Source organism: Microtus pennsylvanicus, chromosome 9 (genome assembly GCF_037038515.1).
Source record: "Microtus pennsylvanicus isolate mMicPen1 chromosome 9, mMicPen1.hap1, whole genome shotgun sequence".
NCBI classification, from domain to species: domain Eukaryota; kingdom Metazoa; phylum Chordata; class Mammalia; order Rodentia; family Cricetidae; genus Microtus; species Microtus pennsylvanicus.
This window is the reverse complement of record NC_134587.1, coordinates 106170110-106195059: the sequence shown is the minus strand read 5'-3', so window position 1 is coordinate 106195059 and position 24950 is coordinate 106170110. Positions and strand designations below refer to the sequence as shown.

Below are 24950 nucleotides of genomic sequence, written 5' to 3'. Positions count from 1 at the left end.
TTGCCGGGGAGAAAAGTGGGATCTTGGGGGTGGGGTGGGATGAGGGGTAGGGGAGATGGGGAGAGAAAAGCTAGAAGGGAAGGAGGGGGGACTTGGGGAAACAGGAGGATCGGGATAAAGGAAGGTTGGATAGGGGAGCACGGAACCACAATTCTTAGTTAAGGGACCCACTTTAGGGTGGGCAGGAGACTTGACCCTAGAGGGGCTCCCAGGTGCCCAAGCTGAGGTCCCCAGTTAGTTCCTTGGGCAGCTGAGGATAGGGAACCTGAAATGACCCTATCCTATAGCAATACTGACGAATATATTGCATATCATCCTAGAACTCGCATCTGGCGATGGATGGAGATAGAGACAGAGACCCACACTGGAGCACTGGACTGAGTTCCCAAGGTCCCAATGAGGAGCAGAAAGAGTGAGAACATGAGCAAAGATGTCGGGACCACGAGGAGTGCACCCACCCACTGAGACAGTGGAGCTGATCTACTGGGAGCTCACCAAGGCCAGCTGGACTGTTACCAGAAAAAGCATGGGATAAAACTGGACTCTCGGAACATGGCGAACAATGAGGGCTGATGAGACGCCAAGGACATTGGCACGCGGTTTTGATCCTAGGCAATGTGCTGGCTTGGTGGGAGCCTAGCCAGTCTGGATGTTCACCTTCCTAGATATGGATGGAGGTGGGAGGACCTAGGACTTACCACAGGGCAGGGAACCCTGACAGCTCTTTGGACTGGAAAGGAAGGGGGAGAGGAGTGGGGGGAAGGGGAGAGGGGTGGGAGGAGGGGGAGAAGAGTGGGAGGAGGGGGAGAAGAGTGGGAGGAGGGGGAGGGAAATGGGAGGCTGGTGGGAGGAGGTGGAAATTTGTTTTTTTTTCTTTTCTTTATCCTCCTTTTATCAATAAAAAAAAACTCTTAAAAAAAATTAGAACAGATATTTGGACTATGTATATGGTTTGGTATAATGCTCACTGTAGATAGATTTGTATGAATCAGATGCCGTTATGAGATTCCATTCATCAGTGTTCTTTTTTTTTTAATTTATTTATTTATTAAAGATTTCTGTCTCTTCCCCGCCACCGCCTCCCATTTCCCTCCCCGTCCTCTAATTAAGTCCCCCCCCCCTCAGCCCGAAAAGCAATCAGGGTTCCCTGTCCTGTGGGAAGTCCAAGGAACCCCCACCTCCATCCAGGTCTAGTAAGTTGAGCATCCAAACTGCCTAGGCTCCCACAAAGCCAGTGCGTATTCATCAGTGTTCTAATGGTTCCCTGATAATTCAAATGAAATTTAAACTTGAGGATAATTGATTAACTCCAAATTCATAGCCTATATAAAAATTATCAGTGGGGCTATTAAAATATCATAGTCATTAAGTGCATTTGCAGCTTGTTCAGAGGACCCAAGTTCAATTCCTCTCATGCACACAAGGTACCATAAAACTGAGTCAAAAAAAGATCTAATACCCTCTTCCGGCACCCCAGTGATGCCTCTGTGGGCCTTTACACTTACGTTGTATACAGGTACAGATACACATACGTAAATAAAGATAAATATTATTAAAGTTATATTAGTTGAAAATTTTAATTAAAAATCATATAAACTTGTACAGCCATTGTGAATTTTAAATATAAATAAATATCTCATTTGACAGATAATAGCTTAAAATAGTAAATACCTAGAAACTCTACATTTAATAATGGTACTTCTGAAGAAAATAGGATTCATAAATACATACCAAATCCAAGGAGGATATATTAAAGAAGAAATAAAATCCTTCAAGACAGGTAATGCAAGAAATAAAGCCAGAACTATATTTGTACACTGTAAAGTATTGAAATGTAACCTTGAAATTCTGGAATAGAAAATAAGATTAATTTGTTCTCAAGTGAAGCCTCCTCAAGGCGCCTTTACTATCCTTGTTCCTAAGGCTGTAGATGAATGGATTGAGTGTGGGTGTAACCACTGTGCACATCACTTCAGCGATTAAATCCTTTCTATGAGAAGATGACAATGTTGAACTAAGATATACTCCCAGGCCTGTTCCATAAAACAGGCAAACTACTGACAGATGAGATACACACGTAGAAAAAGCTTTAAACTTTGCCTCTGAAGATGAAATTTTAAGAACAGATAACACAATTTTATAGTAAGAGTAAAGGATCCCCAGGATTGGAAAAAATCCAAATACAGCACCAGTAAAGTACTCAACAATGTCATTGATAAAATAATTATAACAGGTCATATTAAGGAGTTTAGAAGGATCACAAAAGAAATTAGCAATTTCCACATCCTTGAGGTATGGAAGTTGCATAATAACCAAATTGTGCAGCTGGAAATCCAGAATGCTAACCAAAAATGAACTCAAAACCAGTAAGACACAGTGCTTGGGGGTTATAATGATTGGGTAATGAAGAGGATGACAAATGGCTATGAACCTGTCATAAGCCATCACAGCCAGAAGCATGTCATCCACACAACCAAAAATGGCAAATGCAGACATCTGTGTTAGGCATGCCACATAGGATATGCTTCTTCTATGCATCTTAATGTTCACCATCACCTTCGGGACTGTGGTAGAAATAAATCCAATATCAGCCAGGGACAGGTTGCAGATAAAGAAGTACATGGGTGTGTGTAGCTGAGGGTCATTGCTGACAGCCAGGACAATGATCAGGTTCCCAAGCACAGCAATAAGATACATGGACAGAAACAGACCAAAGAGAATGGGCTCCAGTTCTGGGTTATCCGTGAGTTCCATGAGATAGAATTCAGAGATGAACATCAAATTTTGTGTCTCTATATTCTCTGGACATCTTGTCAAAAGGAAATATTTATATAAGAAAAGTTAGACAAATTTTGAGTTGAATTCAATAATCACAGTAATTACATTGTCTGTATTTACTTTTATCTTGCTCTGTTAAGAGTGCGGAAATTAATGAGATTAATCTTGAATTCATATTGATATTCCTTTCTCAGACACTCTTTTGCTTGATATTTGATAAGTGTAGATGGGACCACACTGAAGTTTTCTTAGGAACAACTAATTAGACTTGGAAGGTTATTTAAAAGAAGAGGACATGAAGTTAGAGAGAGATGTGTTGGTGGTATACTAATGGAAATTCCAAGGGGAGTAAAGAGTGGCTATTACAAGAAAACATCCTGTACACATACAGGTTTTTCAAAGAAAAAACAAAAAGTAAATTAAAAATCTCCCGGTGTCCTTGTCTATATACACTTTAAGTTTAAATATTTGGAATTTAAGCACTTGCAACCTAAAAATGTTTGTTTCTATGCAGCTGCTACAATGATCCCTTTTTCTGTATTATTCAAAACAAAAAGGAAAGAATAAAGCAAAAAGAAAATAATCAATAAAATAGTCAAACATGTCATCTATTTAATTACACAGGGTGTTTCAAGTTTCCGTGATTTCAGTACTAGAATTAAACACTAAATTAAAGTTCATAGTCCTTTATGAAACTAAATGGATACAAATCCAATATTTTCTAAGTATTTTATCTTCCATTTTCTGATTTCTAGTTTTAAGGGATATGAGTAAAATAGTAGTTTTTACGCTAAAATGAATTCATAATGATATTTAAGTTATCAGTTAGGAATAATATTATGTAGACAATGTGAAAAGCAGGCATAAACTGAATTATATATCTCTATCAGTTAATATATTATTTTATATTATTTGTATGATTCATGAGAGATTTTATCTATGTGTTTGGATGTGTATGACATAAATTTTCTAGTAAAGATCCTATGTGATTTCCACATTATTTTATCAAATGTACATGTTCATGCAACAGCATTGACTGAGAAAGCATACTATACTTTTCAATTATTAAATAATTAATACATTGAAATTAAAATCTTAAGCAATAGTCTTTATAGTATGAATGAAAAGAATATATATTGAGTAAAATAACAGACATAAAAGTCCATAAAATTCAAAATTCTCATGACTGCTATTTTTCATATTTGTTTTCTCTTACCCCACTGCCCAAATAATTGTTTGATTTTGCGATGACAAAATAGTTTTTCCAAGAACCCAGCAAACTTAATGGTAATATTTGCACTTACTGCCTTATACTGTTTCTCTGCCGAGCCATGTCCATGAAGTGCAAACCCACAGACACTTTCTTGCAGAGGTGCCCAAATAATACTGAAGCCAAACTTGGACTTCAGTATTGAAAGAAATTCAATAATCAGATGTTGAACTTAATGAGAAATATAAAGTGAGAAAATGACACAATTGTGAATGTAATATTTGACACAAAACAGAATGTAAACCAACCCAAATATTGACTAATATATATATATATATATATATATATATATATATATATATATATATATATATATATAATTAAAGTCTCAATGCTCAGAGGACAATATTAGACAAATTGGTCTATGATAAGTCAGTCCCCAAAGACTTCCTAATAGTAACTCCAGAAAAAAAAGAAAGAAAATCAATGGTCTTGTCTCTTTCTTTGTCCAAAAAAACATTTCTGAATATAACTGATATCTTTTAATTGCATGCACTTTCAAAGATCAGTTTGTTGCTCACTTGCATCTTATTGTATATTCATATGCTGCAAAACTCTACCTTACTAAATCATTATAAGTACATACCTCCATGAAAATGATTATGTTGACAGTACAATGAAATTAACCTGATCTATAATGTTCATTGAATTAAAATAAAAAGAAATAGTTTATTTTTATTTATCATTTTCCTAAACTAAAAAATAATAAAAAACATAAAATGACTAAAGTAATTTGTGATTAAATGCCTGATTTATTAATATAGATGTTAGGTTTTCTAAGAGTAGTCATAATGAGTGTTAGGGGTGCTCAGTAGACAATCTTTCAGAGAAGTCTCTTTGAGGTGCCTGTAACAGTCTTATTCCTTAGACTGTAGATTGACAGAGCCAACAGAAACATTAGCAATATGCCCATGAAAGAAGTCATTATGCTATTTTAGAAAAATGTGATAGAACTTAACCTAGGTATATTCACAGAACACTCGTCAGTTCATGAAATATTTCTTGTCAGTTGATTTTATTATTTCTACTACCACATCTTATTCAGAAAGTCTGTGTCCTTCTAAGCTGAAGAGTGCTCTTAACTTTAGTGGTTTATTAGTAACATGTCTATTTTATTTTTAAAAAAGAAAACAAATTATCTTTTTTTCATTTTACATACCAATCTGAGTTCCTACTCCCTCCCTTCCTCCCCTTTTCTACATCTTCCTGCCACATCACCCCCCATTCACTCCTTAGAGAGGGTGAGGCATATTGCTTTGGGGAAGGTCAAGGCCCTACCTACCAACCATATCTAGGCTGAGCAAGGTATCCATCCAAAGAGAATAGGTTCCCAAAAATCCAGTACAAGCAGTAAGGATAAATACTGGTGCCACTTGGCTGCACAGTGTGCCTCAGGCATGCAACTGTCACCCACATTCAGAGGGTCCAGTTTGGTTCCATGCTGATTCTTTCCCTATCTGGCTCAAGTTAGTGAGCTCCTATTAGCTCAGGTAATTGTTTTTTTTAATCACTGATTAGTACTACATTGTGTAAACATACCACATTTTCTCTATCCATTCTTCAGTTGAGGGGAATCAAGGTTGTTTCCAGGTTTTGGCTATTTAAAACATGTTGCCATGGACATAGTTAACAGATGTCCTTATAGTACGATTGAGCATCCTTTGGGGTATATGTCCAAGAATGATATTGCTGGGTCCTGAGATAGGTTGATTCCCAATTTTCTAAGAAACCATCATACTAATTTCCAGAGTGGTTGTACAATTTTGCATTCCCACCAGCAATGGAGGAGTGGTCTCCTTACTCCACATTCTCTCCAGCATAAGCTATCATTGGTGTTTTTTACCTTAGCCATTCTGATTGGTGTAAGATGGTACCTTAGAGTTGTTTTGATTTGCATTTCCCTCGCTGAAGGCTAAGGATGTTGAACATTTTCTTAAGCATCTTCCAACTTGATCCAAGCATGATCAACTTGATCATGGTGGATGACTTTTTTGATGTGTTCTTGGATTCAGTTTGCCAGCATTTTTTGAGTATTTTTGTATCTATATTCATGAGTGAGATTGGGCTATAATTCTCTTTCTTGGTTGAGTCTTTGTGTGGTTTCAGTATCAGGGTAACTGCATCCTTATAAATAGAGTTTGGCAATGTTTCTTCTGTTTCTATTATGTGGAAAATTTGAGGAGTGTAGGTATTAGCTCTTCTTTGAAGTTCTGGTAGAATTCTGCACTGAAACCATTTGACCCTAGGCATTTTTGGTTGGGAGGCTTTTGATGACTGCTTTCATTTTCTTGCAGATTATAGGTCTATTCAAATTGTTCACTTGGTCTTGGTTTAATTTTGGTAAGTGGTACCTAATCAAGAAAATTGTGCATTTCTTTTACATTTTCCAGTCTTGTGGAGTACAGGATGTTGTAACATGACATATTGATTCTCTGGATTTCCTCAATGTCTGTGTTCGTGTCCCTCTTTTCAGTTCTGATTTTTTAATTTAGATGTTCTCTCTTTCCCTTTTGATTAGTTTGGATAAGTGTTTGTCTATCTTGTTCATTTTCTCAAAGAACCAGCTGTTTCATTGATTCTTTGTATTGTTTTCTTTGTTTCTGTTTTATTGATTTCAGCCCTCAACTTGGTTATTTCCAGTTTTCTACTCCTCCTGGATGAGTCTGCTTCTTTTGATTCTAGAGTTTCCAGGTGTGCTGTTAAGTTGCTAGTGTGAAATTTTCTCACTTTCTTTATGCAGGCACTTAGTGCTATGAACCTTCCATTTAGCACTGCTTTTATAGTGTCCCATAGGTTTGGGTACGTTGTGCCTTCATTTTCATTGGATTCTAGGAAGTCTTTAATTTATTTCTTTCTTGACCCAGGAGTAGTTCAGCTGAGCACTATTCAATTTTCATAAGTTTGTAGTCTTTCTGCAACTAGTATTGTTGTTAAATTCTAATTTTAAACTATGATGATCCGATAGGATACAGGGAGTTATTAAAAATTTTTTGTATCTGTGGATGTTTGTTTTGTTACTGAGTATGTGCTCAATTTTAGAGAAGGTTCCATGAGGTGCTAAGAAGAAGGTATAATCTTTTGGGTTTGGGTGGAATGTTCTATAGATGTCTTTTAAGTTCATTTGAGTCATGACATCTGTTAGTTCGTTTATTTCTCTGTTAAATTTCTGTCTGGTTGACCTGTCCATTGGAGAGAATGGGAAGTTGAAGTCTCTTACTAATAGTGTGTGGGGTTTGATTTACAATTTAAGTTTTAGTAATGTTTCATTTACATATGTGGGTGCTCTTGTATTGGGGGCATAGATGTTCAAGATTGAGATTTCATCTTGATGGATTGTTCCTGTTATGAGTATAAAGTGTTCTTCTCTGTCTCTTCAGATTTTAAGTTTGAAATCTATTTTGTTAGATACTAGGATAGCTATACCTGCTTGTTTCTTAGGACCATTTGATTGGAAAATCTCTTCCCAACCATTTACTCCAAGGTAATGTCTGTATTTGAGGTTGAGGTGTGTTTCTTGCATACAGCAGAGAGATGGATCTTGCTTTTTGTATCTATTCTCTTAGCCTGTGTCTTTTCATAGGTGAGATGAGTCCATTGATATTAAGAGATATTAATGACCAGTGGTTGTTAATTCCTGTTATTTTTTTAGAGGTAGTGTTTGTGTGTTTTTCTTTTGTGGGTTTTGCTGGTGTAAGGTTATATGTTGCCTGTGTTTTGCTTTGTTTTGTTTGTTTGTTTGTTTGTTTGTTTTTGTTCGAGACAGGGTTTCTCCGTGGTTTTTTTTGGAGCCTGTCCTGGAACTAACTCTTGAAGACCAAGCTGGTCTCGAACTCACAGAGATCCGCCTGCCTCTGCCTCCCAAGTGCTGGGATTAAAGGCGTGCACCACCACCGCCCAGCTGTTGCCTGTGTTTTTGTGAGTACCGTTAGCTTCCTTGGGTTGGAGTTATCCTTCTAGTACTTCCTGTAGGACTGGATTTGTAGATAGGTATTGTTGAAATCTGGTTTTGTCATAGAATATCTTGTTTTCTCCATTGATGATGATTGAAAGTTTTGCTGAGTATAGGAGTCTGGGCTTGCATCCTTGGTCTCTTAGTGTCTGCAGCACACCTGTCCAGGACCTTCTGGCTTTTATGGTTTCCATTGAGAAGCCAGGTGTAATTCTGATATGTTTGCCTTTATATGTTATTGGTCTTTTTCCTATCTTAATATTGTTCTTTATTCTTCATGGTTTTCATTTTTATTACTATATGGTGAGGGGACTTTATTTTCAGTCCAGTCTATTTGGTGTCCTGTAAGCTTCTTGTACCTTCATAGGGATATCTTTCTTTAGGTTGGAAAAGTTTTCTTCTATGATTTTGTTGAATATATTTTCCATGCCTCTGAGTATAATTCTTCTCTTCTATCCCTAGTATTCTTAGGTTTGGTCTTTTCATGGTGTCTCCGATTTCCTGGATGCTTTTGTTAAGAATTTTTTGAATTTAATGTTTTCTTTGACCAATGAATCTATTTCCTCTATAGTATCTTCAACACCTGAGATTCTCTCTTCCATGTCTTGTATTCTCTTGATTTTGCTTGCCTCTGCAGTTTCTGTTCAGTTACCCAGATTTTCCGTATTCAGAATTCCCTTGGTTTGTGCTTTCTTTATTGCCTCTGTTTCAGTCTTCATATCTTGAACTATATGAACTGTTTTCTTCACCTGCTTGATTTTTTTTCACCTGCTTGATTTTGTGTGTGTGTGTTTTTCTTGGTTTTCTTTGAGAGAGTATTGATTTGTTCCAATTTTTTCTTTTCCACCATTTCTTTAAGGGAATTTTTCATTTCTTCTTTTCATGTCTCCATCATCCTCATAAAGTTACATTTAAAACCATTGTCTTCTGCTTCTTCTGGATTAGTATGATCAAGTCTTGCTGTTGTATGACTCCTGAGTTCTGGTGTTGTTAATATGTTGCTTTTTAAGTTGTTGGATAAATGCTTACATTGGCTCCTACCCATCTCTTTCTCCAATTGGTGCCTGCAGTGTCTTTGCCTCTTGGTCCAATCCTTACAGTGGCTGACTGTCTTTTGGAACTGTTCTTGTTCTGCTCTGTACTGTTGCTGTCTGTGTCTCAGGGAGCCACTGAAGCCTCTTGACCCACTCTCTTGGTCCGCTCTCTTAATCTGTTCTTGTGGTTCATTCTCTTGGTCCTCTCTGTGTAGCTGCACCCTGTGTTTCAGAGCTCCTCTGAGGTTGCAGGGAATAGGTGAATTGGGAAGCTGAGTGGGACTTACAGCTTACAGGGTAAAATACATAGGGTGGGGGTGTAGTATCAGCCTACCTACTTCAAGCTTGCCTGCCAGCTGGCTAGAAAATCTAAAGCAGGTGGGGAAGGGACCCAGGGTTTTGCCATGGTATGGGCAGCAAAGAAAGTTGGTTGCTCCACCAGGTGGGTGGCCACTCACCTCTTGGTCCTCTTTGTGTAGTTGCAGCCTGTGTTACATAATTCCTCTGAGGTTGCATGGGATAGGAGGGTTTGGGAGTAGAGAGGGACTTATAGCTTTCAGGCTCTGATTGATGGGATGGAGGGGAGGGTTGGAGCAACCTATCTGCAGGAAGCTTGCCTGCTTACTGGCTACAGTATGGAGGGTCTAGAGAGTAGGGTGGTCACTTTTGGTCCTCTGTGTATTTGCAGTCTGTGTTTCAAAGTTCCTCTGAGGTCATGGGGGATAGGAGAATTTGGGGGCAGAGTGAAAGTTGTAGCTTATAGGATCTGATTGAAGGTATGGAGGTGTTAAAGCAGCCTATTTTAAAAGCTTGCCTCCTGACTGGTTAGGGAAACTGAGGCAGGTATTGGTAATAGGTCTGAAGGGGAATGTTTTTGATTCATTTCTAGTACAGTTTTGGGCAGGAAGATTGATAAGGTCCAAGTATTATTAATCCACCTATGGAAATCAAAATTCCTTGTACCATATGTTTAAGATGATGTCTTTTCTCCACAATTTACTCATAGTGTCTTCATTACAATTCAGGTGGTTGTTTTTGAGTGTACTTTGTCTTATAGCTCGTTTTATTCTATTGTTTCACATCTGTTTTGAGAAAGTATGGTGACATACCTGTTATTATGGCAGTGAAGCATATTTTGAAATGATGATAACACCAGCAGGGTTCTTTTTCTACTATATTGCTTTGACTGCTGTGAGTCTGTTGGGGTTCCATATAGTTTTAGATGTTTTCCTATTTTCTGTTTCAGTAAAGAATGGGCCACAGTCTTTTACATTTTCCAATTTTGTAGTATAGTTTTTATGATATGCCACATGATTTTCTAAATTTGATTGGCATCACTTTAATAGTTACTCTTTCATTTTAAAGTTTATTAATCTGAATCTTCATTCTCTTATTTTGGTTAACTTGTTTAAGTGTTTGCTGGTGATGTTCATCTTCTTAAGTAACCACCAAATTATGAGTGGGGTCAAGTCTAGAAGAATGATCTTTCCAAGGCTAAAATTATTCTTTGTGAGATCTTGACTACTATGACATATTATTTAGCATACCAAAAGTATTCACGGTTCCATTGAAATATATGTATGCTGCTTGGAGCCTTTGACAGATTCCCATGTGAGAATTATAGCAAAAAGGCTTCTAATTTTTAATCAGTTCCCGATCACACTCTTTCAAATAGTTTGCCTTTGAGAAATATCTCTTTACTTGCAATTAGGCTTTCACAGAAGCAGAACTCTTCGAAATAGGCCACAAGGGATCTCTGCAGTCTCTCAGGATTTGAGTTTTGTGACCCTTGAAAACATAAAGTTAAATGTGGTATGTATAACAGATTTTCACTGCTAAAAAGAAGTGACTGTGTGTGTGTTCAAGTGTGTGCATGTGTGTGTGTGTGTGATGTTCCAGCCTAAAGAATTCCTGAAAACATGATCCAGTGGCCATTATCCTTACTCCTGCTACAGTGTTTTGTGTCCCACACACTTACAAGATAAATCTTTGAGGAAGAAGAATAAGATACATCTCTTCAAAACCACAAAGGGCACAAAGAGAATTATTTCACATATACACAGTCATTAAAGATAACCTCAGCAAAGGATTACAACAATCTAGGAGATCACATGATTAGTTGTGTGAGCAGCAGTCAACCTCATTCCCTAGCCATCTATCACATACCTGAATCAACCCATGAATGAAGTGGCCACATTGGATGAAATATGGTGTTGGAGCCCACTCCAACAGGGACCAGCAAGGGGTACCTGGCAGGGGGCTTGAGGTTATAGGAAATGGCAGATTAAGAGAAATGAAGACAGAAACATAGGATAGACTGGGAGGACTGAAGGTCAATACCAAACAGCCCCAAGTTTAAATTTCTCAGCCAGCATATATGCTAATTACAGGCAAAAGGCAGAACAAAAAACGGTTCAGTCAGCTAGGTGCCTCCCTGCACTGTCCTTGGGAGGAAGCTCAAGCAGGTTTTATGTGGATGCCTCACGTTGGTGTTGTTTGCAGATGGAGCTTCTGTCCCACCCAGTCCAACAACTGTTCAGAAACACATAGAGGATTGTATTAATTATAAACTGTTTGGCCTATTGGCTCCAGTTTGTTATTAACTAACATTTACAACTTAAACTAATCCATAATACTTGTCTATGTTTAATCACATGATGTGTTATCTTTTATCATCGAGGCAATCTCATATTGCTTCCTCTGCTTCTGACTGGTAACCACAGCCTGAGCCTTTCCTCTTCCCAGAATTCTCCTACTCTTATAGCCCAGCATATACTTCTTGCCTGTCTACTGGCTAACCAGTGTTTTATTAAACCAATATGAATAACAAATATTTACAGGGTATAAGAGCACTATCCCATGGCATTAAGGTTTGTTGTTTGAAAACTTTACACTGTCCCTCTCTATTCTTATAATGTAATGCTGAATTTGGTTCTCCATTAAATCCCTCTATCTGGATTTGAATATCTCTATGGTCTATTTTATTAAGTTTTTCTAAAAGGTATATCTTAGCACTCAGATTAACCAACATTTTTAGTAATAAAACAAAAATGATAAATCTGATAATGCTTAAAATTTGACATTACACAAATGTACTCTAAATTAGCTATCTTCTCATATAAACACCCTATTTTCAGATTAGTCAGGGTGTTATCATACAGAGACCTCAATCTCTCCATTGTTAATGGTGTTTCCCATTTTTTAATATATGGAAAAAAACCTCTCTTTTAACTAATCTCTCCCTGTAAGAATTTCCAATTTTCTTACCAAATCTGCTGACAATGGTGAAGTAAGGCTTATTGTTCCTGCATAGAAAGACAAAAGCCTGACTGGATTTCAAAGCAGTTACTAAGTTTGGCAGCAGCTAGAGAAGGGGTTCAGGGCTAGCCTGCCAGGAGAGAAAAAGAAAATCGTAGCCATTAGGGTGGTTAATCTGGTCACATGTAGCTTCGGCCTATCCCAGTGGCTGTAAGTCACAGGCAAATGGCTTTTTCATGAAATCATACCCTAAATGTTGGGTGACATGTAGGGATAAGTCCCGCCCCTTGGGGGGCGTGTTCGCCTCGGGCTAATGTCTGCCTATAAATTTGGCGAGCGTGCTCCCAGCTGTTGCTTCTGCTTTCCTGGTCTCCGCTGGAACGGTGGTTCTGTAAGTCTATTTCTACATTAAAGCTATATATATTGTTACAATCTGTCTGCATTCGGTTACGCTGCTACATTTTGGCGCCCAACGTGGGGCTATTTTGCCCCCGACTCAAGCGAGTAGCCCGCTAGCTAACACAGCACCCTCCCGGGTGCTGTTTTTTAGTTCGTGACTCTCACCCCAGTGCCGAGTCCGAGACATACTCGGCCACACAGGCCCATTCTGCCTGCCTCGGCTAAGTTTTGCAGCGGAACCCCACTGCCTGAATTAGCAGAAGCTCAAGTACCTGCGGTTTTGCAACAAAAGCTGCCACAGCGGCAGATTTGGTCTGATACAAAGTGACTTGGCCAGGCAGTGGTGGCGCACACTTTTGATACCAGCACTTGGGAGGCAAGGGCAGGCGGATCTCGGTGAGTTTGAGGCCGGCCAGGCAGAGGTAGCACACGCCTTTAATCCCAGCAGTGCCAGATGCAGCACAAATAATAAAAAGTCATATAAAGATATAGACATCAAAGTATCAGTAAAACCTCTCGCCATGCTCAGACTGAAGGGGCAAACCTCAGACTACCTAGACAACACTGTGTCTCCACCAAACCTCAGACTCCATACTCCACTGAGTTCCCTCCTGCCTTGTCCCCTTTATATTCATCTCTCTAACCAGCCATATTGCTCCTGTCTCCACCTGTCTAGTACTGGAGTTAAAGGTGTGGGACTCCCAAGCATGGGATTAAAGAAAGGTATGTGCCACAACTTCATGGCTTCAAGTGACTTAACTTTGAACTCTGATCTTTAGATTAGCTTTATTTATTAAAAATACAAACAAAATATCATTACAGTGAAGAGACTCTAAGACTACAGCAACTCTTATAAAGGAAAACATTTAATTGTGGTGGCTTACTCTATCAGAAGTTTATTTCATTATCATCATGGTGGGACAGGTTAACAACATGGTGGACAAGGTGCTAGGAGGAACTAGAGTTTTATATCTCGATCCACAGGAACTGGGTATAGCTTGAGTATGGGAGACCACAAAGCCCATTCCCATATTGGCACACTTCCTTCAATAAGGCTATACTTACTCTAACAAAGCCATACCTCCTAATAGTTCCACTTTTATTGGGGGCCATTTTATTTCAAACCATCACACATCTAGATTGTGATTGCATGGGATATTGGGTCAGGGATCAACAGAACTCTATATTCTCTTTGTCATTGCTGAATAAATCATACTGTTTATCTCACAGGCAGTGTTCATTTGTAGAGAAATAAATGAGTGGAAATGGAAATGGTGCTACTCCTTACCAACCCTTGCAACCCACTAACAAAATTTTGCTTTCTCTTTCAATGAATTTAGATATGCTGTTTAAGATTCATATGGAAAAACAAAACATCCAGGATAGCCAAAACAATCCTGTACAACAAAGGAACTTCTGGAGGCATCACCATCCCTGACATCAAGCTCTATTACAGAGCTACAGTAATGAAAATAGCTTGGTATTGGCATAAAAACAGAGAGGTTGACCAATGGAATTAAATTGAAAACCAGGATATTAATCCACACACCTATGAATACCTGAAGTCTGACAAAAAAGCTAAAATTATACAGTGGAAAAAAGAAAGTATCCTCAACAAATGGTGCTGGTATAACTGGATGTCAACCTGTAGAAGAATGAAAATAGATCCATATCTATCACCATGCACAAAACTCAAGTCCAAATGGGTTAAAGACCTCAATATAAATCTGACCACACTTAACCTGATAGAAGAGAAAGGGGGAAGTAGCCTTCAATGCATGGGCATAGGAGACCACTTCCTACATATAACCCCAGCAGCACAGATACTGAGAGCAACAGTAAATAAATGGGACCTCCTGAAACTGAGAAGCTTCTGTAAAGCAAAGGACTCAGTCAATAAGACAAAAAGGCAACCTACTAAATGGGAAAAGATTTTCACCAACCCCACATCAGAGGGCTGATCTCAAAAATATATAAAGAACTCAAGAAATTAGACATCAAAATTCTAGATAACCCAATTAAAAATGGGGTACAGAACTTAAACAGAGAATTCTAAACAGAAGAATCTCAAATGGCCAAAAGACACTTAAGGAAATGTTCAACATCCTTAACCATCAGGGAAATGCAAATCAAAACAACTCTGAGATACCATCTTACACCAGTCAAAATGGCTATGATCAAAAACACCAATGATAGCTTATGCTGGAGAGGATGTGGAGTAAAGGAAACACTCATCCATTGTTGGGGGGGATGCAAACTTATAGAACCACTTTGGAGATCAGTATGGCAGTTTCTCAGAAAATTGGGAATCTACTACTTCAGGATCCAGCAATACCACTCTTGGGAATATACCCAAAAGGTGCTCAATCATACTGCTAAGATATTTGTTCAACTGTGTTCATAACAGCATTATTTGTAATAGCCAGAAACTGGAAACAGCCTAAATGTTCTTCAACCGAAGAATAGATAAAGAAAATGTGGCACATCTACAGATTAGAGTACTACTCTGTGGTAAAAACAATGGCAACTTGAATTCTGCATGCAAATGGGTGGAATTAGAAAACACCATCCTGAGTGAGGTAACCCCAACCCAAAAGGATGAATATGGTATGTACTCATTCATAAATGGATACTAGCCATAAACAAATGATGTTGAGCCTATAGTACATGATCCTAGAGAAACTAAATAACAAGGTGGATCCCAAGACAAACTTAGATAAAGTTTCTTTTTTAATACACTGAGACCATAGAAGAAACATCCAATTTGGTGATTTTTGAGAAACATATGGATTACCAACCCAAATACACACACACACACACACACACACACACACACACACACACACACACACAATATGATCCTTGTCCCAGGGCATAAAAAAAATCTTGTAAAGGGGCTAAAAGACAGTAAGACCAGAAAGATAGGGAGTAATAGGATACCTACTGAGAGACAGTGTCTCCTCTATAACAGTGAAGCTATACCTGTGATATCTTAACAAGTTGGTCACCTAAATATGGACTAGAGAGTACCACCACCAGAAGGAAAAAGATGGGGTAAATCTCACATGTCCACACTACTAGATGGAGAACTACAGGCAATCAATGGATGCTGAGAGATGAAGATTCAGTCTTCTCTAGGAATGAATTCAAGTCAGAAGTAGTAAATACTTAATGTAGGGCTGGGTATATAAATAGGTATTGTTTAAATCTGGTTTTGGCATGAATATCTTGTTTTTTCCATCTACAATGCTTAAAAGTTTTGCTATAATTAGGCTACAGGGTGGTGTCTCAGTTCCTAAGATCATTGGAAATACATGTTTTCTTAAGGTGGAGGCTAACAGGTTGAACACCATTGATTTACAGTTTATGAATAGGAACCAAACACATCACATTTAAAATTGTGAGCATTGAAGACTTAAACTATGGTTGCTCTTCACAGACAAGATATAGGAGTGACCATCTTTCTGCAACATGGATTGGTAGATATTTACTTTTGGTGAGCACACATTTTCAGTTGGAAGAGTTAAAATGTTTCTGGTTAGTGGTGCTCCAGGCAGTCACTCTGCAAACCCATGGTGTTAATGCTGCCACCAAACACACACACAAAAAGAGTCACATGGGAACATTTCACAGGGGCAAGTGCAGCACAACTTTATATGTGTAAGTTGATTCTAATGTATTCTAACAACCCTTCAATTAGTTTGCGATTGAATTTTCATATAAAAGGCTTCCACAACTATCCCTTCCTTTGTGCCAGCCTCATGCAAAATCTGGCTTTTCCCATACTCCATCGTTGGCCAGAACTATGCTTATCTGGGGATCTAAAGATAGGATTCCAGAATTATGCTGGTTCACAAAATAGAAATAATTGGCTATTCTTTAGGGTATAAGACATCACTGGTCGGAAGTACTTGGCCAGGTTTATGTTAACAAACATAATTTCTCTTTTGTTGAATGCCTTAAGCTCAATTAAGTAGGTGTTGGTTACCCCAAATACATACACCTTTGAATATATCTTTTCAAGATAGTCTTTATGGTGGTTAATTTTTACAGAACGGTATAAAATTAGAATTACTTTTCTCTTTTCAGATTTTAGCACTTTCAAATACTCTGAGATCAAGTTCTCAGGGAGGAGGCTTCCAAGTCAATTCCATCTCAGTACTTCCATGATATCTGAAGTATGTGGTCTCTTCAACAAAAGGGTACATCTTCAGTTTCTGGGAGGCAACAGTTTGAGTGTCCATAGCTTTTATGGTTTTAGAGTTTTAGGGGTTACCCTGACAAATGAGAATACTTGGAGAAAAGTTTCTCATGCCTGATACTAAAGTTCTTGTAAGATTGTCTGTGTATCTTGCTAAATGTTATCAGCCAAGAAAGTACAAATTCATTTAATATTTATATGCTTATACATACCCAATTAGAGATATATGATTTCCAATTTTACTTTTTATTAAATCTTTTTGTCCAAAAAAATACATTTTGATTGCATTTTCCCCTCTGTAAATGGCTCCCCAAATCTCCTCACCTATCTATTCATCAAATCATGCTTTTTCTTAGGTCTCTTAAACAAAATAAAGTATAAATGTAAGTAACAGCAAGTAAACGAAAAAGAATAAGACAAAACATGCCCAAAGAAATCAAAACTAACAGAAAGCCCCCTGCCGAATATGCACAAAAGGAAAAACACATGCAATATACCTTGTGCTAGCCAGCTACATCACAAGGAATGGCCATGACCATTGCACAAATCTGTGGACTGTAACTGTTGGTGGTTGGTGTGAGAGTGGCCCCGATATACTCAGAGTGAAGAGCAACACTGTAACTGTTGGTGGTTGGTGTGAGAGTGGCCCCGATATACTCAGAGTGAAGAGCAACACTGTAACTGTTGGTGGTTGGTGTGACAGTGGCCCCGATATACTCAGAGTGAAGAGCAACACTGTTTGAAAAGATTAAAAGATGTGTTCTTAGAGTAAGTGTGGACTTTTTGGAAGAAATATGTCACTGAGGGTTGACTTCTGTTTTTCTCTCTTCTTTTTTTTTGGGGGGGGGGGAGGGCTCAAGATAGGGTTTCAGCTTTGGAGCCTGTCCTGGAACTAGCTCTTGTAGGCTGGCCTCAAACTCACAGAGTCCTGCCTGCCTCTTCCTCCCAAGTGATGGAATTAAAAGCCTGTGCCACCAAAGCTCAATCCAACCTCAATGTCTCTATCTTCCTGATGACTTGAGGTCTGGATTTAACGTACTCAGATGCTTCTCCAGAACTATGCCTATCTCTGTACTGCCATGGTCTCCCCTTTATGACAATGGACTGTAAGCAAGTTCCAAATAAACACTTTATTTTTATATGTATTAGCATGGTTATGGTGTCTCTTCATCATAATATAGCACACACTGAGACAAAAATGCTAGCGAGTGGGACACTGCTGTGACAGACCCTGCCATGCTGCTGCTTCCCAGAGTGTGGACTTTGGAATTCTGGATTAGGAAGGCAGTTGAATGTTGTAAGTGAGGTTAAATGGGCTGTGCTTGTAGGAACATGGAAGACAGTCCTGGGGGATATTTGAACTGTGGAGACCCAGACCAGTTTCAGAGGGGGAGGAAATCAGCAAAAGGCTTAGAGACTATTCCTTTAATATTTTTGCAATGGTCTGCTCTGTACCTTTAAGAGACAAGCCGTGGCCACTCCCTCCCCTGTCCAATGAGACAAGCTGATCTTCAGCTTCCAGCCTGAGTCCCTTCTCTTTTCTGTCTCTCCCCCCAAGAGGCAGCTTCTGCCTCACCCCAGTCTCTCCACTTCTCCCTTCCCCCCCTCTTTATGTCTCTCTGTTTCTCTCTGCTTTTCCCCATTCTTCCCTTACCCCCTTTCCCTTTCTCTTCCATACCCACTAAATAAATATCCAACCTCACTTTGTATAGTATGCCTATCCATGTCTCTGTCTCTCGCTGGCAGAGTGGCTCCCTGCCTGGGACCAGCTACCTTTAGAGACCCATGTGGTCTTGTAACGTGCCCATTTGTCTGTCTCTCCTTGTGGGACTCACTGCCCCTCATGGCCTACTGCAGACACTTGGGAACTGTGCTGTTTCTGCTTGGGACTGGCTGCTCACAGGACCAGCTGCTCTTGGGACCTGCTTCTCACTGCCGCTGCTTGGGGATCCGCAGCATTTTACTTAATCCATTACAGTTTTAACTAAGAATATTTTTAATTTTTGCCCTGGCCCAAAAGATAGGTCTGAGGCTAAATAGTACAGTTTTTGAAGTAAGGGCATTGGGGACATGCTAGGCTAGCCTAGTGCTGACATCCTCATATGTTATTAGTGGCCACTCTGATAAGAATCTACACTGAATGGGATCTAGATGAGCATGGAGACACACGAAACATACAGTTTGAGAAGAAAAGGAGTGCCAGGACATGTAATGGAGCTAATTCTAGAAATTAAAGAGATAAAAAAAAAATATTGAAAGAAAATCCCAATGCTAAATGAAAGAAAGGCAGTGGCAACCTCAGGACAAGAATGCACTGAGTTAAGTTTCCAACTTAAGAAAGCAAGTAAATAAGCTTTCAGTGAAGGAAATCAGTCACTAAAAATAGAAAGCTGGTGAAAAGCATTTGAACAGGGGACCAAGTTCCAACCACAATTTGGAAACTTCGGAAGATTTGGCCACATAGTTCTAGTTTTGAGTAAAGGACAGAAGCAAGCAGTTGCAAAATCTCCCTCCACAACAAATAAAGCCAATAACAGGTCAGCTATTATCCTGAGGTGTCCGTGCATGAAAGCCAAAAGATACCAATGAATGAACCTGTAAATGTGAAGCCAGGATTTCATTGATGATCCCAAGATGCTGGAGATGTAAGAGTCATGGTTACCGGCCAACGACACCTGCAGCCAGGCTGTTGAACCAGCCCAAGAGAGATGTTTGATAAAATCAACAAAACAGAAGGGAGTTGGAAAGATGAAGAATGCTTTAACGTGAGACATGAGATGCAGAATTTGGAGTTTGCCCTGCTGGATTTTGGTCTTTCCTTGGGTCAGTATTTCCTCATTCTGCTCCCCTTTGTCCCTCAAAAAATAGTAGTATATATTCTGTGCCATTATATTGAAAGACACTACAGACCCCCCTCCTCAAAACCCATAGCTAGCATGCTCCTGGGGGAACGTCCTGTTGGCTTTTAAAAAAAATTCTCCGGATCAGCAGCCTGCCTGCTCCTGTAAGAACATCCCATGTGCTTGAGACAGCAGGATATCTATCAGATAGAGATAGGAAGACTGCAAGGCAAGATGTCAACAAAGCAGATTAGCTATAAGATAGGAACAGGATGATTGTTGTGCTGAGAGAGGAAACCATTCATGCCCCCCCCCCCCCGCCGCATTCCCATAACCATGCTTTTGCTTCTGTAAACTTGCTTCTTGCTGACACCCATGCTGAGAGAGGAAACCATTCATGCCCCCGCCTCATTCAGGTCCACCGATAACCACGCTTTTGCTTCTGTAAACTTGCTTTTTACTCTTCCCTATAAAAAGCCTGCCCTCCAGTTGGCAGGTGTGCAAGTCCTCCGAAAGCTTGCTGCCCACAGGTACCTGTGTCTACTCAATAAACCTCTTGCGATTTGCATCCGTGCGGTCTCGGCTTGTTCCTTGGCGTTGGGGAGGACTCCTCCCAAAAAGAGGTCCTCATCGAGGGTCTTTCAGTATGTTGGAAATGGGTGATCTCCTTCTTTAGTTTGATTTTACAAGAAGTTGCAGTTAAGAGACTACCATGAGTCTCAGAAAACTTTTAAACTTTGAATATTTGTACAGAGCTGAGACTGTGATTGAGCATGATGACTTTTGAAGTTGGCAAATCCATTTTGCATTATGATATGTCTACAGGCCTGTGGGTCCCAGGGACTGGTATGTGTAGTTTGAGTGAGAATGAGCTGCACAGGCTCATCCATATGTATGTTGGTTCTCTATGGAGAGAGACATGACTTGAAATAATTTAAATGTTTTGTTCTTGTGGGTGGTGAGTAAATAAAAACTCCTTAACCACCCACCCCCCTCAGAAGGCACCCTAAATGGTCCCTTCTGGAAATGTCCCAGAGTCACTTCCAAATCTACAGTTCTTTTAAAGAGTACTCACCAGGAGAATGCTACTGGTTCCAAAGGAAAAAAAAGCCTTTGTTAAGATGAGTGCTGTTTCCCCCTCAACCCTCTTTAATGCTCTTTACAACTGAATACCTTGCTCAGTAAATACCTAGCTGTAGAAGGGAGAGCCTTGGACCTTCCACAAAGCAACTCCGTGTTCTTTGTTACTTCTAACTAACCATTCAACAAGACTGCCTGAGAACACAAAGGAAGATCAGTAATGTTTTTATCTTGCTCACCCCCGCCTTATGGACTGGTCGTTCAGGTTCCTGCCTGTCCAAATGGCTTCCTTTATTGTATGTCACGGGAGCTAAATGGTTAAACTTGTACTTTTTTTAAACAAAACTGCCTTGCAGCCAGGAGCCCAGGTATTCCTAGTGCTCTTCATTTAAATGACAGAGGAAGTTTCACTTGCGGGCTGTGTGGGCAGACTATTTCAGCTGCTTTATATACTCAGATGATGATTTTGCAACATTTCATCAGCTATTGCTACAGCTTTTCCTCCTTTTGCTATAGTAAAAACCTGCCTTTCTCTCTACAGGTGAGGCTAGTCTTCTGCTTGTATGATTCCGAAAAGAATCGCGACCTCGCACAGAAATTTCCAGTTAGCCTATTCAAAACTAAACACTCGACAGGATTTTTTTTAAGTTTGGTTGGAGAAGTCCGTGAAAACTGGCTAAATCTTACTTTATAACGCTAATTAATTCTTTGCATCTCTGTCTCTGATTGTTTACACTCTCTACATTCACTTTGGCCTGAGGCCTGAGGTTCCACCCTTTCCCCTCAGGAGGACAATACCAATCAAAACAAACTCACCAGGGCTGATTTCCTTCAGCCTAGTTCCTACAGTTGTCATTACCCTCTAAAATGTTTCATCCTAACACTAGGGACAGCTCTTCAGCTAATTGTCTTCCTACTAAATGCCATCTACCTTACAGAAATAAACAAAATATTGCCACAATTTTGTTACTCGTGGGAAAGTTGGGGGACATAAGTGGAAAGAAACAAACTTATGATTATTGTAAACTGTTTTAGAAACATAGGAAGTTAAAATTGATTGTAAAATTGTGCAGTCAAACCATTGAAACTGTGTAAATAAAAAGAGCCCGGATATTCGGAGGCCCTCTTTTGAAACACGTTGTCACAGTTTCTGCACCGCACCACATCAGTCCCACTGAATCTGTCTGGAGAGAGGTGTCCAGGACTCTGCCCTCATTTTCTGGAGATTTCAGTTCAGAAAGTTCTTTAAGCAGCAAGTCTAAGCTTTTGTTGAAACTAGGCAGATTATATTACAAAAGGTTTCATAACTTGAGATATGCTTTTTGGTTTTGGATTTATTTAACTTTTTTGAGACAAGATAACTCTATATAGCAATGGCTGTCCTAGACTCACTATGTAAACCAAGTTGTCCTCAAACTCAAAGAGATTGGCTTCCCACTGTCTTAAATGTACTGGGATTACAGGCATGCACAATTTCCAGCTGAGAAATATCTTTTTAAAAGATGACCTATATTTAAATCAGAGAATGAAAGGATAAAATGAGATTTAAAAAGGAATCATCATTTTGATGAACAGTAATATTTCTTGAAATTCTATATTAAATTTAAAAATCAATTCACATGATCTTAGTAATTGAGTTATTTTCTTTGCTTTGTTAACTTCTATTTAAAAATGTTTGAACTGTGTGCGTTCAAACCGGTGTCATGGTGAGTGTGTGGACATGAGAGGACACCTTAGAGTTGTCTCTTATCTACTTCTCCTTCGTGAGTTCTAGAGATGGAACCCAGGGAGTTGTTTGGCTGCCTGTGACCTCACTGGTCCATATTTGGGTTTAAAATTTATTTACATGTGCTACTGTGAAAATGTACATATATTTTGTCGAAACAAAAAAGAAATATTTGCAGAAGTAATATGGATCTCCCAGATATTTAACACAGATCATAAGGATTATCAATTTTACCAACTGAGACAATTCGCTGGCATTCATTTGTAGCTCTGAGAAAGAGTTATGAACAAGTGTTTACTCTGCAGAATAAACTAACTTGGTAAGTCTGCAGAATAAACTAACATGATAAGAAATAAAACTTTTATTTACAACTATTATTTATTACTCAAATTATCCTGCTTTCCACCATCCTTAAATGACAACATTTTACAATATGAAAAGATGACAATATTTTGCTGATATAATATTTCAGCTAATCTTACGTGAGCACCAGTGAGAAAGCTCTGGGTGAAAAGTCTGTGGTGTGACAGGCTGTAATCGGACCTTGATCAGCATATGAATATGCTCAAAAGACAATCCCTCAAAGTTGTCCTCCAGATGCCACTTTGCCTGACATGGACTACAAACCCATAGTGTTGTTAAATATTAAAATATTGGGTTGGCTGTAATGTAAAAGCGGAGGCGGTTACGCGAGGAAAAGACACAGACACGCGGCGGTCCCACGTGGGTGCACTTTAATGGGGGGAGGGGCAACAGGCAGGTACAGGTGTGTGAGACACTAGGAGAACAAGGGGGGGAAGGGAGAAGAGGAGAGGGTGAACTCGTAAAGACCTTCGCTTTTAACGGGGAATGCAAAGGCTTCTGGGAAATGTCCGTATCCAGGAGAATGCTGGGAACTGTAGTTCGGCAAAGGAATAACATTACACCCTTTTGGTTTGATTAAAAAAAGAAAAAATTGGGGGACCTTGAAGGGTAGGGAGTAGGGGCGTAGTCCGGTCTCTAACTGCTTCCTGCTGGCTTTGGGCGTCGAGGGGTCCAGGGAATGTTCCATTGGCCTTTGATCGCTGGTGTAGCTGCTGGTTGTTTGAATCGCTGATTGAAGAAATTGCTGTCATCTGAGGTAGCTTCTGTCTGGCTCTCCTGAGTAGCTGGGTCATCATTAAGACGCTGGAAGGCAAAATTGCATTAGTAAAGGGAAAAGATTAAAAAGGTAAAAAGGAGGTTAAAAAATTTGGGGGAGATACTTATCCTTAGTGGTCCGCTTGTGCTTGATTTGTTTGGATAGGTTGGGCTGGCATCCTGGAGCTTAAAGAAACTGTCTTAAAAGAAATAGATTCTAACCATACATTTCTTAACATTTCAGGGGCCACTGCTGCAGTCAGTGGCTGGCCTGTTATGTTAAAGAGTTTGTAGAGGAGAATCTGCTTACCACTTGACTCCGTGTTTAGTGAGGGTACCTGCAAATGACAGCTAGATTATTTATGGATTTAACACAGCGACAGATGGGGACCAGTGTTCTCTTCAGCCTGTGGTAGGGGGACTGGATCAGGTGTTCTCTGGAACTTAAGAGAACAGGCTCCAGTTTGAGTTACCGTATATGAAGGATTATCTTGAGCTGTGGAGATAAACGGTTTAAAATGTGACAGGTGAATCCAATGAGGAATCCCTTCAAGCTTGGCGGCTGTAGGAGTTAAAAGAATTACTCTGAAAAGGCGCAAAAGAGCAGAGCTGGAGAGCGGAGAGCGGCCTGCGGAGAGGATCGCGTTGCACCTGCGATCCCGGGAACACGCGTACCCAGACTCTCCGCCCCTGTCCTGCGGTCCCGGGAACACGCGTACCCAGACGCTCCGCCCCTGTCCCCCCCCTGCTCGTGATGGTGCGACCCAACAGGGAAAGGCGAGCAGGGTCCACTGCAGGAGGGGGGGGGCGGGCTTCTTCGGGAGCAACGCGCCCAGAGGCGACAAGGGGAAAAGGTGCAGGCGAGCAAACCTTGGGAGGAGGAGGAGGAATGTGTGAGCCAATTGCTATCGCTAGACTGGGCGGAGCGAGAGCGAGTGGCCCCTCCAGGAGCGGTGGGGGGGGAGCTTGAGGTTTTAGAAGCTGCCCGAGTGGGGAGGATGGAGGGATTGGCTTTGAGTGCTCGAGCCCATGGCTAAAGCGAAGGTCACCCGCAAAAAGGTACCCAAAAGGTACCGCGAACACGGCAGGCCAAAAACACAGGCGTCCGAGTGTTCTTGGGGCGTGCTAAGGCTTAATTGGCCCGAACCCAACAACCGTACGGGGTAGAAAGAAACCCCGGTTGGGAGGAGACAATTAAGCTGTTTAGGGCGTGTTGCCCGAGAAGCACCGCAACGTAGCAGGGCCGGAGACAGAAAAGTTTAGAAAAAAAGAGAAGAAAGCCGGAAGCACCGAACT

General features: G+C 40.0%; 1 protein-coding gene across 1 annotated transcript; it reads right to left on the bottom strand.

The window, feature by feature from the left end:
- Positions 1-1866: 1866 nt before the first annotated feature.
- On the bottom strand, positions 1867-4111 carry LOC142856940 (olfactory receptor 7E24-like). Its single transcript, XM_075984568.1, has 2 exons — positions 4083-4111; positions 1867-2809 (listed from the first exon to the last, which is right to left on the bottom strand). Exons 1-2 carry the CDS (start codon positions 4109-4111, stop codon positions 1867-1869), a joined length of 972 nt encoding a protein of 323 aa, XP_075840683.1.
- Between the last annotated feature and the right edge of the window lie 20839 nt (positions 4112-24950).

Bases quoted from the DNA above. Each gene is read 5' to 3' on its own strand.
- LOC142856940 (XM_075984568.1), bottom strand. From the start codon at position 4,111: ATGGCTCGGCAGAGAAACAGTATAAGGCA. The intron at 2,810-4,082 runs GTAAGTGCAAAT...CCTTTTGACAAG, and splicing joins CAGAGAAACAGTATAAGGCA to ATGTCCAGAGAATATAGAGA.